The sequence below is a fragment of the Paroedura picta genome, chromosome 18, assembly GCF_049243985.1.
Source record: "Paroedura picta isolate Pp20150507F chromosome 18, Ppicta_v3.0, whole genome shotgun sequence".
In the NCBI taxonomy this organism is placed as follows: domain Eukaryota; kingdom Metazoa; phylum Chordata; class Lepidosauria; order Squamata; family Gekkonidae; genus Paroedura; species Paroedura picta.
Genome location: NC_135386.1, coordinates 10749405 through 10762153, shown reverse-complemented (window position 1 = coordinate 10762153; position 12749 = coordinate 10749405). Strand labels below are relative to the sequence as shown.

Sequence of the window (12749 nt, the reverse complement as noted above, 5' to 3'; positions counted from 1 at the left end):
TGCTGGGAGGATCCTGGCTACAGTATTCTGGCTGAGCTGTGGTTTCCAGATCAAGGTTAAGGGCAGGCCTGTATAGAGTGAATTGCAGAAGACTAGTCTAGAAGTGACAGTCATGTGGATCACTGTGACTAGGTGTCTTAAATCAAAACTGGGTATTCTGGATTCATTTTGTATATAGGCAAAGATGCCGTTTGCAGATACTAATTGTTGCCTTTCTTAATTTCTGTAGCAGAAGAGTCTGGATTTCCGAAATATCTCAAGACAAAATACAGAAGAACAGGTAATCACAACCAAATTTTAATTTCTTACACTCAGGCTTTCTCAACCAGGGTTTCTGGAAGGGTTTACTGAATGGATGTTAGTTAATTTTTTAATATATTTCTTAAATCTGTTAAACATTTATTGGGCGGTATGAACATTAATGAATTAATTTATATACTGCCCTCCCCGGAGGTTCAGGGCAGTTTGTATGAAACAGGCACATGAACAATACAGAAAAATCAGTAACCATAAATAACAATATAATGATAATAAACAGTGAAAACGTGAAATTCATAACCGTAACATACAATGCACCTGCAGTTGGTCAGACCAAGATATTAAAACTCATGGCTGTTGAGATTCACAAGAGAGATGCCTGCAGGCCCAGAGGAAGCTGTTGGTTCTAGTCAACCTCAACCAAATGTCTGACAGAGGATGTCTCTCTTGCAGGCCCTGCAAAATTGTTCTAGATCCGTTAGGGCCCTGATCTCCTCTGGGAGCTCATTCCACCAGGTGGGGTCAGGACAGAGAAAGCTCTGACCTTAGTTGAGGTCAGGCAAGTTTCCTTGGAACCAGGGATCACCAGCCAGTTGGAGATGGCAGAGCGTAAAGCTCTTTGAGGGGTATAGGCAGAAAGGTGGTCTCTCAAGTACCCTGGGCCCAGACTGTTTACGGCCTTAAAGGTGATTACCAGAACCTTAAGTCTGATCCAGAATTCAAATGGAAATCAGCGCAGTTGTTGGAGAATGGGCCGAATGTGGGACCTCCATGGTGTTGCTGGGAGGATCCTGGCTGCAGTATTCTGGATGAGCTGTGGTTTCCAGATCAAGGTTAAGGGCAGGCCTGTATAGAGTGAATTGCAGAAGACTAGTCTAGAAGTGACAGTCATGTGGATCACTGTGACTAGGTGTTCCAGGGCCAAGTAGGGCACTAGTAGCTTGACTTGTTGAAGGTGGCAGAATACCAGCTGTGCTACTCTCATGACCTGCGCCTCCATTGAGAGGGAGGCATGAAGGATCATACTCAAGTTCTTGACAGAGTGAGCCACTGATAGCTGCACTCCATCCAGGTTGGCTAGGCACACTTTCTCGCTTGGATCCTTCCTGCCCAGCCACAGGACCTCCGTCTTTGAAGGGTTGAGCTTCAGACGAGACTGCAAGAGCCAGCTCGTCACTGCTTCCAGGCAGCTGGCTAATACTGCTAGGGAAGAATCAAGGCAGCCATCCATCAGGAGGAAGAACTGGGTGTCATCAGCATATTGGTGACATCCCAGCCCAAAAACTTCCTCACCAATTGTGCAAGAAGGCGCATGAAGATGTTGAATAGGATTGGTGAGAGGACTGCTCCTTGAGGAACGCTGGTGGCAGCTTGATGACCTCTCACTGCTACCCTCTGTCTGCAATCCTGGCGGACAGCCATTGAAGGGCTGTCTCCCATAGCCCAGCATAGATCAGAGAGTGAGCTGGAAGGCCGTGATTGAACATGGCTGAGAGGTCTAGTAACACAAACAGTGCTGACTTGCCCCAATTCAAATGGCAGTGGAGGTTGTCTATCAGGGCGACTGAAACCTGACCAAGATGGGTCTAGAAGAAGAGTTGGTTCTTATATGCCGCTTTTCCCTACCCGAAGGAGGCTCAAAGCGGCTTACATTCGCCTTCCCTTCCTCTCCCCACAACAGACTCCCGGTGGGGTGGGTGAGGCTGAGAGAGCGCTGATATCACTGCCCGGTCAGAACAGTTTTATCAGTGCCGTGGTGAGCCCAAGGTCACCCAGCTGGCTGCATGTGGGGGAGTGCAGAATCGAACCTGGCATGCCAGATTAGAAGTCCGCGCTCCTAACCACTACACCAAACTGGCTCTCTAGGACTGAAGCTTCAATCCCTGGCTAGGAAGGGTTTCATGTAGCTGGTGTTTGGCAGGACCATTGTATTCCTGAGACTCTCATATGGCTAAAAACAAAACAAAAAACTTCTAACATAGGTGGAGCAATGACCTGACTTGAAATAAGGCGGCCGTATTTATGCTTTCTTGGCTCTGGAAAGCTTGGTGGGTCATACAGGGTAGATGAGATCTGACAAATGACCATGGAAATATCATTGCATAGAATTACTCTTTCCTCCATTGCAGGATTTGCAACAGCTTCTAAACCGGGAATGTAAACTGAGTGCCCCTGCTCTGTTGATGAAGGTCAGATCTCCCAAGCCCCTTGCAGGTTAGAACTCTCTTTTACTTTTCACGTTCCCTAATATTTCCATTTCAGTAATGACACCAGTGTTTTATTTGGTCAGGTATTATTCATCATGTTTGGTGTTAATCGGCTTTTATATGCAATTCTGACTGCTAAGGTGATTAGGTCCTTAAGCATCTTGTTCCTTTGCAGAGGACTATGTAGGATTTTCCCCTGTGTACATATTGTACCTCCCAAATGAGCAAATACCTCATGCATTTAATGGTGCTCAATCACAAAACTTTTTGCCTTAAAAAATCCACCTGTCGTTAGATGGCCACAGATTTCCTTTTTCTAGGAGGTGCTCCCCCCCACTCCCATCTCATAATGTAGTCAGCCAGCAGATGCTGTGGGTGATCAGAAGGAGATTGCAGGACATTTAGACAGGGTTTAAGTCTAGTATATGTCCTCAACCTTGCTGATTTGGGGAAATTTGAGAAAGGGTAGTGAGTACCAGCACAGAGTTCTTGCATGCTCTGAAAGCAAATGATTGTAGGCGTCAGGACATCCAGGGGATGTGGGGAGGCTGTGGGTGGTAGAAATGGGGCCAGGTGACTGCAGCACCCAAGACACAGAACCTCGATACCACAGTCACCACCCATTACTACAGGGAGTGTCACAAACCATATGGTGGCTTTCTCAGTTCTTCTTTTTTTTTAATTCAAAGTTTTTTATTTTATTTTCCAAGATTAAAGATAGTACAATGCAAGTAATCTACATTATTGATACAGAAAGAAAAAGATTATGCTCTTCGTTTGATACACTTGATACCCCATTTCAATCCCCTTTTAACTTATTTTCTTGGGTAAATAAGATAAGGGCCCCATTGTTCTTGAAAAGCCTCTTCTCTTCATTTAAGAATATAAGACTCCACATGGCTACAATATTATGGACTTTTATAAACTTTTTCACGTTTCCACCACATTTAAAAAGAGAAGCCTACTTTGTTACCATCGTTTCAACATTTGTTTGCATAGTTTTTAACAATTTTAGCAGTCATAAACAATTTATACTTAACGCAATCTTAGAGCCATCCACATTTCCACTAGGGAAAAGAAAAAAAAAAGCCTACTTAGTTGTACGGAAAGAAAAAATATATATATATAGGTTGTTAAGGTTGTTAAGTTATATAAGTGTAAGTTATTAATACAAAAAATGGTAAAATAGAGTCTTCATTATTTACTTAGTTGTACAGAGGAAAAATATATGAGTTGTTAGATAAGTATAAGTTATATAAATATAAGCTGTTAATACAAAAATAGTAAAATAAAGTCTTCGTTAGTTACATTTACACCTCCTCAATTAGGTGCCTCCTTTTAGTTGTGCTTTAAGTTTAAACTGAGAGTCACTGCAGAGATATGTTAGATAATTCAAATTCAGCTAACATAGGAAATCTAAGACTCCACATTTACATGATAGTATAGACTTACAATGAACAGTATAGTATAGTCTTCATCTGTTATTCTTAAACCCATTCCATTAGGTGTCTCCTTTTAATTAACCTTTAATTTTGGACTGGGAGACACTGCGAAGTTAGATTTAATAATACAGATTCAGAAGATCTTAGACCCCAGATTAACTTCTTAACTAGTTATATTGCCTATGTGGCTACAGAAAAAAGAAAAAGGAGGAAAAGAATTTCAACCACTGTTTCTCATTTCCGTTCCCCAGACTTCTTAAGGGGGTCTCATATCAAGGCTTGTTGCATCTTGTTGTTCCCATTGACTTATGTTCTGTCCAGTTGGCCTTTGGCTTAGAAAGTGCAGTTGTAGTCTTTCCCTCGGAGTATACATCGGTGAATCTTGAAGCAGTTGTACCTCCTGGGCTCCAATATCAGTACAGTTTTTTTCCAAGAAGCTCCTTTAAATCAATTACTTTCACAGCAGATCCATATATCTTTTGATTGGTTCTTGTGTACTGTTGCTTTGGAGTGGCTCCATGTCTTTTTAGGAAGGGTGTCCTTATCTAGGCTGCAAAGCTCCGACATCCCCTTTTCCATCTCCATAGTTTCAAATTTCTCTTCTGCTGGTAATTTTCCACCTTGTTTAGAGCTATCATCAGCCACTGTTATTGATTCATCATTCCTGTTAGAGACTTCTTCCTTGCCGCCTTTGATCTCCTTGAGCATATTTTTAAGCAAGCCATCTGTAAATGCTTTCAGATCTTGATTTTGTTTCTCTATTAGATGAGCAATTCTTTTTAGCATAGACATGTTTTAGGCTTGGAAATTTGTTAATCTTAGGCAATTTTGCAAATAACCAGTAGAGGTCCTACAGAGTCCTAACGAAAGCAACAGTCTGTTTTGATCTCCGACGTTCCTGGTGTTGACGCTGCCAAGTGACGTATTGAAGTCAGTAAAGCAATGTCTCGTACTAGAACAGAATTCTCGCGAGATCTTCCCACCCACGGCTCTTATCTCTTATCTCCGAAAACCAAAACAAATGCAGTAAGAGCTATTACTAATTAGTTTGAGTTGATTTAAGTCCTTCTTCTACTTAGAAAAGAGAATTAGCCTGCCTCATATCGAGGTGGCTTCAAGCAGAGCCAGAAACGGGGGGGGGGGGGGAGGAGAAACGGAGAAATACTTGCATCTCTGTGCGTTGATTGATGTCTTGATATCTTGGAATTTAGCAGATGTCCTCCCCTCAGTTCACAGCATTCGTTTGCAGTAAATCGTAGTAGAGGGTCAAAGTAGATTCTTGAAAGAAGAAAAGAAAGAAAGGAAAGAAAAGTCCAGAATATGGCTTGGCGTCCTCTTGGCCCAAAACACTGACAGCCTATAATCCAGGGAAATATACTCCCTAAAGGATTGGAGACAGCCCCAAAAATTCCCTAGAGCTTCCTGGGTAGAAAGGTGAGGTGGGGTTTGCGTACCCCTCCTCTTTTCTGCTAATTGCTTCTGCAATTGACCCCTGTCAGGCTTCAGAGAGATTGCTCTGCAATCCCCTCAGGACGCCATCTTAAGCCACACCGCTCTCTCAGTTCTTCTGATCCATCTGAAGAAGTGCCATCACTCTCGTGAGGGCTCATGCCCCAAATCCATGTTGGTTTACAATGTGCTGTTTCGTTCTATTTTTAACACTATCTTACGTGTCTTCAAATTCAGGCTGTGCATTTAAGAATCCTTACGAAGCTTTGATGAAGAACGATGACGGCTCTGTGGTTGGCTTGGGACAGAACCACATGATCAAGGACTGCCACTGGGAGCGGCTGGAGGAGCTTTTCAACAGTACTTTCCGACAGTACCTGGAGTTGGAGAGCAAGGAGGAAAAACTCAGGTGCTTCCTTCTAACTTCTGTCCACGTAGTGCTCAGGAGAGCTATGCAAGCAAGGTCCTTCTGCTGCTGAATTTAGACTGATGAAGTCTCTCCTCCCCTTGACCATGTCTGTGCCATTGCACTCACGTTTTGCACGCCGTTTCAGCACCAATGGGTTTGCCTTGCTTCCGCCAACCACGCACGCTTTTTCTTCATTTGTTTGAGCTGCTTTCTCTTTTTTAAAAAAAAGCACCTAGTGGGGATGGAGTGTGCTCACAACGATCTTTACAAACACATATGTAGAATATTCAAAGCACACACACATTAAAAAAACAAACAGATCAAAAAGCAGCACTTGGATAGCCAAGGCTAATCTGATCTCATCAGATCTAGGAAGCTAAATAGGATAAGAAAGCACCAGAGAAGCCCCACGTTGCTACAGAGAGGCAGGAAATGGTAAACTGCCTTAAAACTCCATGAGAGCTCACCATAAATTGGCGGTGAATAGAGAGCACGTTACATACACACAAAACTAGCATAAAAGAACAGTGAACAACAAGTAGAAAAATAAAATCAGAGTCCAGGAGCACCTTTAAGAACAACAAAGATTTATTCAAGACGTGAGCTTCCGAGTGCAAGCCCTCTTCCTCAGACTAGAAGAAGAGCTGGGATTTTATACCCCGCTTTGCACTGCCCAAAGGAGTCTCAAAGTGGCTTACAAACATGTTTCCCTTCCTCTCCCCACAGCAGACACCCTGTGAGGTAGGTGGGGCTGAAAGAGCTGTAAGAGAACTGCTGTGAGAGTGACTCAAGATCTGTAACTAGTCCAAGGTCACCCAGCTGGCTGTATGTGGAGGGCTGGGGAGTCAAACCCAGCTGTCCAGATTAGACCCTGCTGGCTATACAGTGCCTGAATATATTCTGTCTCTCAGTCTCACCCATCTCCCATTGTTGTTAGAATCAAAAGGATACACCACTCTGCGCTTTTTGGAGGAAGGGTGAGATTAAAAAATGTCATGAATAAATATAGGTTAGAGAAACATCGAAACAAGGCAGAGGATTAAAACATCATATAACCGAGGGGTAGTCAACCTGTGGTCCTCCAGATGTTCATGAACTACAAGCAAACGCTGGCAGGGGCTCATGGGAATTGTAGTCCATGAACATCTGGAGGACCACAGGTTGACTACCCCTGATATAACCAGCCCAAGGAATAATAAATAATATAACAGTAAAAAGCAGCAGATTATATAGTGGTAGTGATGAAGGAAACAGAATGACTAGGTAGCCAATAAGTTCTTAACTGGCACCTAAATTTGGACCCGGGGGAACCATTAACAGGGAGGGGATTCTGCACTGACGTTACTACCACAAAGGAGTCTATGTTTCCAGTCTCTGTCTTCATGTCTGAAAATTCGGTCATGCTGATGGACAGAACTTCTTATGTTCTATCTGTTCATATCTGTGTTCATTAATCATGATCTCCCCCTCTGTTAGCCATGCTATGTTTCATTTTCACGGACCTGGCCGCACCTTGCCCATTGGAACGGAAAACAAAATGGAGCCAGGTAATTTCAGACTGGGTGGGCAACTGCTATAGATCTTATGACGGCAGGCTTCTAATTTGGAATGTGAAAAACTTTCAGAGCAAAATAAAGGCAGGGCAGGCACTAAGAACTAAGCTATGTTCCTTTTCACATAAGGTGGGAGGGACATATTTGCCAATTCCCCTTGTTCATTGTTGCCCCTTCTCCATGTGACCCCCATCAGGAAGGGGACTGATTCATGGAGGAATGTTCTCAGGGGGCATAGATTACTGCAGTGGAGGAGGGAAGGAAAATTACTGCATTTTTGCTACATGTTATATCTAAGACCTTGTATCTGGGACCTTAATAATTTTTTCCTGTTTTCTCCTGGTTTTGCTTGCTTGCTTACTGTCTTGGTGGGAGGTTATGGTAGAACCCTCTTTTCCCCGCCTGGTCTTTTAATTTCTTCCTCTTTTTCCCCTTCCCAGACACTCCTGTGGCACTCAGCCTTCACTGGAGTGCAAGCCACAATCTCTGCTTCTACTTTCTTAATCGTCCTCCAAAGGAAAAAGCAGGTTAGTAAAACATTTGTTTGAACCACAGAATCATACAGTTGGAAGGGGCCATACAGGCCATGTAGTCCAACCCCCTGCTCATAGAATCATAGGATCATAGAATCATAGAGTTGGAAGGGGCCATACAGGCCATGTAGTCCAACCCCCTGCTCATAGAATCATAGAATCATAGAATCATAGAGTTGGAAGGGGCCATACAGGCCATGTAGTCCAACCCCCTGCTCAACGCAGGATCAGCCCAAATCTGGGATCATTCAGCAGTCTAGTTCTGGAAATACAACGTCCATTGTGGTAGCACCTCTTGGGACACCTTTGCTTGACATAATTAACCTATCTGAACAAGATGGGCATGTATCCTCCTGTTTCTCTCAATAAAATTGGATGGGCTCCACTCAACACGTCTACTCAGCAAAGCTGGACACCTTTCTCCAATTTAAATGGCTCTTCCTCTGGCAGAAAAGTCAGAGGAAGACTCCTTAGGCTAGAGAAAGCCTGTAGATTAGGGTGTCCAAACTGGGAGCAGAGTTTTCAGCCCTTGGTAGGAGCTATGATTTTCCAGGAATTGAGGCACAGCATTTTCGCATAGTGGAGGCTAGATAGTATATCAGTTACCTGCTTCCAAAGCCATTTACGACCTGTGGGCTGGATCCAATGGCAGAATGGAACTTTTCTGCTTCCCACTACAGTCCATGGTTCTCCATGAAATGTTGCTCCTGAGGCAGCATAGACATAGAGGTCTAATATGGAATAGAATCGTAGAATAGAATCATAGAATCATGGAGTTGGAAGGGATCTCCTGGGTCATCTAGTCCAACCTCCTGCACTATACAGGACACTCACAAACCTATCAGACCTTTCCCCCTGGAAAACCTCAGACTCTTCAGCTCTTCCTCAGGGAGAAGTTGTTTCAACCTTTAGACCACTGTCTTTTTCTTCTAGACTCTGATCCAAAACCTGACGTCGTTTGGCCATGCGCTGCTCCTATTGTCTTGTCATCTGTCACCCCAGGGTCTTCTCATCTGGCATTTGTTTGTGAAGATGGGGCTATTACGGTTTGGGACAAATCTCTAGGTGAGTTTACACATTATTAACCAACTTTAATGAGGCTGGCAAGGGGTCATGATCTCATAGGAACATGTTGGGGAAAATTATGAATTCTTCTCCAAAGCCACCTCTACTATAAAGCAGGGGTAGTCAACCTGTGGTCCTCCAGATGCTCATGAACTACAATTCCCATGAGCCCCTGCCAGCAAACGCTGGCAGGGTCTCATGGGAATTGTAGTCCATGGACATCTGGAGGACCACAGGTTGACTACCTCTGCTCTAAAGAATGAGGTGATAAAAATATGGCACTGCTTCAGAGTCCAGATGATGGAATCACATATTTGAAGATTTCTCTATGTTGGCAAAAGCTTCCCCACAAGTAGAAAACTAGCACATTACGGGGCAGGCTGGGATGGAATCTTTCTTACTGGAGTGTTTGGGGGTTGTTTTGTTTTAAATAACTTGGAGGCAGTAGGTCCTTGCTGTACAGTTTTGCTGCGATGTCCAACAGACTTATGGACTCGTAGTAACTTGGAGGCAACTTTTAATATGGGGATGACAAAAAGAAAATAGTGTTGTTTTAGTCACAGTAACGAATATGTAGGGTGTTACTCTATTGCAACAGAAGTTATGCAGGAGTCCAGTGGGAGTTTCAAGACTAACAAGATTCCTTCTCTATGCCATAATGTAAATGAGACCAGATAACAGATGTACAACTGGTGAAAATTGCAGAAACTGTTCTTTTTCTATGGCTGTCCCAATTCATTGGCTTTGACTGAAGCAGGCATTGATGCCATCTTTCAGCCCGAGTTGTGAGTATTGTCAGAAGTGGAGACATAGACAGTTCTAGATAGCTAAGAGTCAATGTTCCTAAACTAGCTCCGCTACACATAATGATGAGAGCAAGATTGTTGCTTTTTTTAGGTGTGAAGTTGTGTCGCAACCCCACCTCCCCCGCCCCCTCCCGCGTTGAAGGTTCCCCCTGCCCTCAAGTTCCCGTGCTCGGCGTAGACTAAGGAGAAGGCCCGCCACGTCTCCTTGGGCTGCGTTGAAGTCCCCCCCCCCCACCTCCCAACTTCCAACTGGCGGCTTGGCTGTCAGCCCTGGGCCAAGGGGCGAATCGGGATTGGTCCCTTGGCCCCAGACTGACAATTGAAGGGGCCAATTGGGAGGTGCTTCGCGGCACCCAATTGGCCCCTTCAAGTTTTTATCCCGGACTTGCCACGCCCCTTTCTCCTCCCACCTAGGCATTACTTTTTTATTTTACAGATTAAAGACCAAAGGCAAAGACTTTGAAAATTGTTATTAAGGGATAAGAATAATGGATATAAGCAAAGAACATAGCAATCAATAGTATAATGCAAGTTTTATGTGCTGTATTGGTTTTTTCCTTTTTCTTTTCTTCTAAATGAAATAAATTATGTTCAGTGAACTTTAAAAGTGTAACAGAATTGTTAAATCACTTCCCACCAGCCAAACTAGCAGGATCTGGCATGAGCACTCTGTTTAGGAGGGCTGTGCAATCATCGCCATCCTCACCTTGCCCTGCTGGGATTTTCCCCAGGGTTCCCCTTGTTTGTGACCATGCTTCCAGACAGATACATTGTCCGCAGCATCCAGTTCATGCCCAGGAATAAGACTGTTTCATCCAGCAAGTACCCTGTTTGTGCCAAAGTGCAGCTTCTGGTGTTGTGTGCAGATGGGTCCCTCCACCTGATGACCTCAGGCGCCAAGAAGTTCAGCACCAAGATACTGGTATACAAGTAAGACATCCCTGGAGAAGGTGGTTCTTTTTTTTTTTTGGGGGGGGGGGGGAGTGTGTCTCATACAAGGGAACTTTGAAATTCAGGCCATACAAGGGAAATAAACAACATATACCTTGTTACTTGTCAGATGGGGAATTACATATATTATGCATGCATGTATTCCTCCCCTGCTCTTCTGTACTGTAAAGCAGTGGTCCCCAACCTTTTTATCACCGGGGACCGGTCAACTGAGGCCTGGGGGGGGGTAGTCTTTTGCCGAGGAACATCGCCGCTGCCTGAGGCCCTGCTCTGCTTGCTTTCCTGCTGGCGCCCCTGACTTCCCGCCGCCCACTGGTGGGCGCTGCCAGCAGCAGCTGTGCAGTGCCACGCCGAGGGGGAGCCCCAGCCATGGCGGTCGCTAGAGAGCACCAAAGGTGAGCCGGGAGCAGAGTAGCAGGGCAGCCCCCGAGGCAGCAGCCGGGGAGGAGGACGAGGAGGAGCCGCGGCCTGGTACCGACTGATCCACAGACCGGGACTGGTCCCCGGGCCGGGGGTTGGGGACCACTGCTGTAAAGGATCTGCAGGTAGTATGCAAATATAATGAAAAGACAAAACAAAACAGTAAACTATTGATGAAGAAGAAGAAAAGTTGTTTTTTATACTCCGCTTTTCACTACTCGAAGCGGCTTACAATCGCTTTCCCTTCCTCCCCCCACAAGATAGGTGGGGCCGAGAGAACTCTGACAGGACTGCTGAATGAGAACAGAACTATCAAGGCTGTGACTAGCCCAAGATCACCCAGCTGGCTGCGTGTGGAGGAGCAGAGAATCAAACCTGGCTCACCAGATTAGAATCCGCTGCTCTTAACCGCAACACCAAGCTGGCTCTTACGTCCCCCACTTTCCTTGAACAGTGAGGAAGCTGTGGAACAGGGCTGTTTAGTTGAAAAAGCATTGCAGGTTTCTGGGTCTGGGGGGATTTTTATTTTTTGCGACATAGTCTTTTTTCACAAATAAAGCGCAGGTGGAGGTTAAGAGACACTTTTAAAGCACAGCAGAGCCAGTGCCCCATAAAAGCTATCCAGACAGAAAAATTTTGAACCACCATAAAATGGTTCACTTTTCAGCCAGCTTAGGGCCAAACTATATGTTAGGATTTTTAAGCAAGTTTTCCGTGTACATGTGTGTGTCATATGCCATCAAATGGTTTCTAATTTATGGCCACCCTATGCATTAATGACTTCCAAAATGTACTGTTGTTAACAGCCTTACTCAGGTTATGCAAGCTGAATGCTGTGGTTTCCTTGACCGTTTACGCACTGGAGGTTTGATGCTGGGCAGCAGGCTGGAGTTTTAGTCATGGCAGTTTACCCACCTCTTCCTGCACCCACATGGGGGGAGCATTAGGTCTGATGAATCTCATCTGCCCCCGATTTGTGCTCCTTCATGGGAGCTGGGGCACTGAAGTTCCCAGTGCGTAAACAGTCCTTGACTGAGTCAACCCATTTTGTATTGGATCTTCCTCTTTTCTTCCATTTGTCTTAGCATGATTGTCTTTTCCAAAGAGTCTTATCTTCTTCACGCATGTGCATGTCCAAATCAGGACAAATAATTCCGTCTCCTGTTGCTGTTCTGGCTTGGGAAGATGGTGCAAGGAGCAAGCAGAGGCCCATTCTCCCCCACATGGTGGTCTTGAGCTCAGTACATTTAAAACACAGTTCCCAGACACAAATACTTCAAAACCGTAATGTGTCGTTTGGCCCTCAGAGTACTGTCTCTCTGCTTAGTCTGTATTGACACTGCAGATCACCGTCCCCTTCACACATGCTCACCTCTGATCCCACACCTTAACTATAGGGAGGAGGTCACCATCATGGGTCCCTGGACAAGAAAAATAAGGCCACAAAAAAGGGTGGGAAATGAGATTTGAAATAGGAATGAAATTCCCTGTCTGTACTTGAGGATTTCCTTTTGCCACCATAAGGACTAGCAACATACTCCTTAAAAAATAAATAAATAAAGCATTCTTAGATTTTTTAGTTTCTGGGGGCTGGAATTTGATGCAGACTTTGGAATTTGGGGAGGATTAATTTTTCCTTAATTGTTAAGCAGCCTT

General features: G+C 44.6%; 1 protein-coding gene across 5 annotated transcripts in view; it reads left to right on the top strand.

Annotated features, from left to right (window-relative positions):
- The window catches only part of WDR93 (WD repeat domain 93), a 52206-nt gene that overhangs the window by 23888 nt on the left and 15569 nt on the right, over window positions 1-12749 (top strand). For 4 of the 5 annotated variants that reach the window (XR_013227384.1, XM_077317455.1, XM_077317453.1 and 1 more), the window contains exons 9-15: window positions 230-280; window positions 2388-2472; window positions 5594-5765; window positions 7242-7312; window positions 7759-7845; window positions 8785-8916; window positions 10454-10652. Coding sequence is in view for 4 of the 5 variants with exons in the window: in XM_077317455.1 (XP_077173570.1) it covers window positions 230-280; window positions 2388-2472; window positions 5594-5765; window positions 7242-7312; window positions 7759-7845; window positions 8785-8916; window positions 10454-10652 (797 nt within the window). In the remaining variant the exon portion in view is untranslated. The remainder of the gene's footprint in view (window positions 1-229; window positions 281-2387; window positions 2473-5593; window positions 5766-7241; window positions 7313-7758; window positions 7846-8784; window positions 8917-10453; window positions 10653-12749) is intronic. The other variant, XM_077317456.1, reaches the window with a different exon arrangement.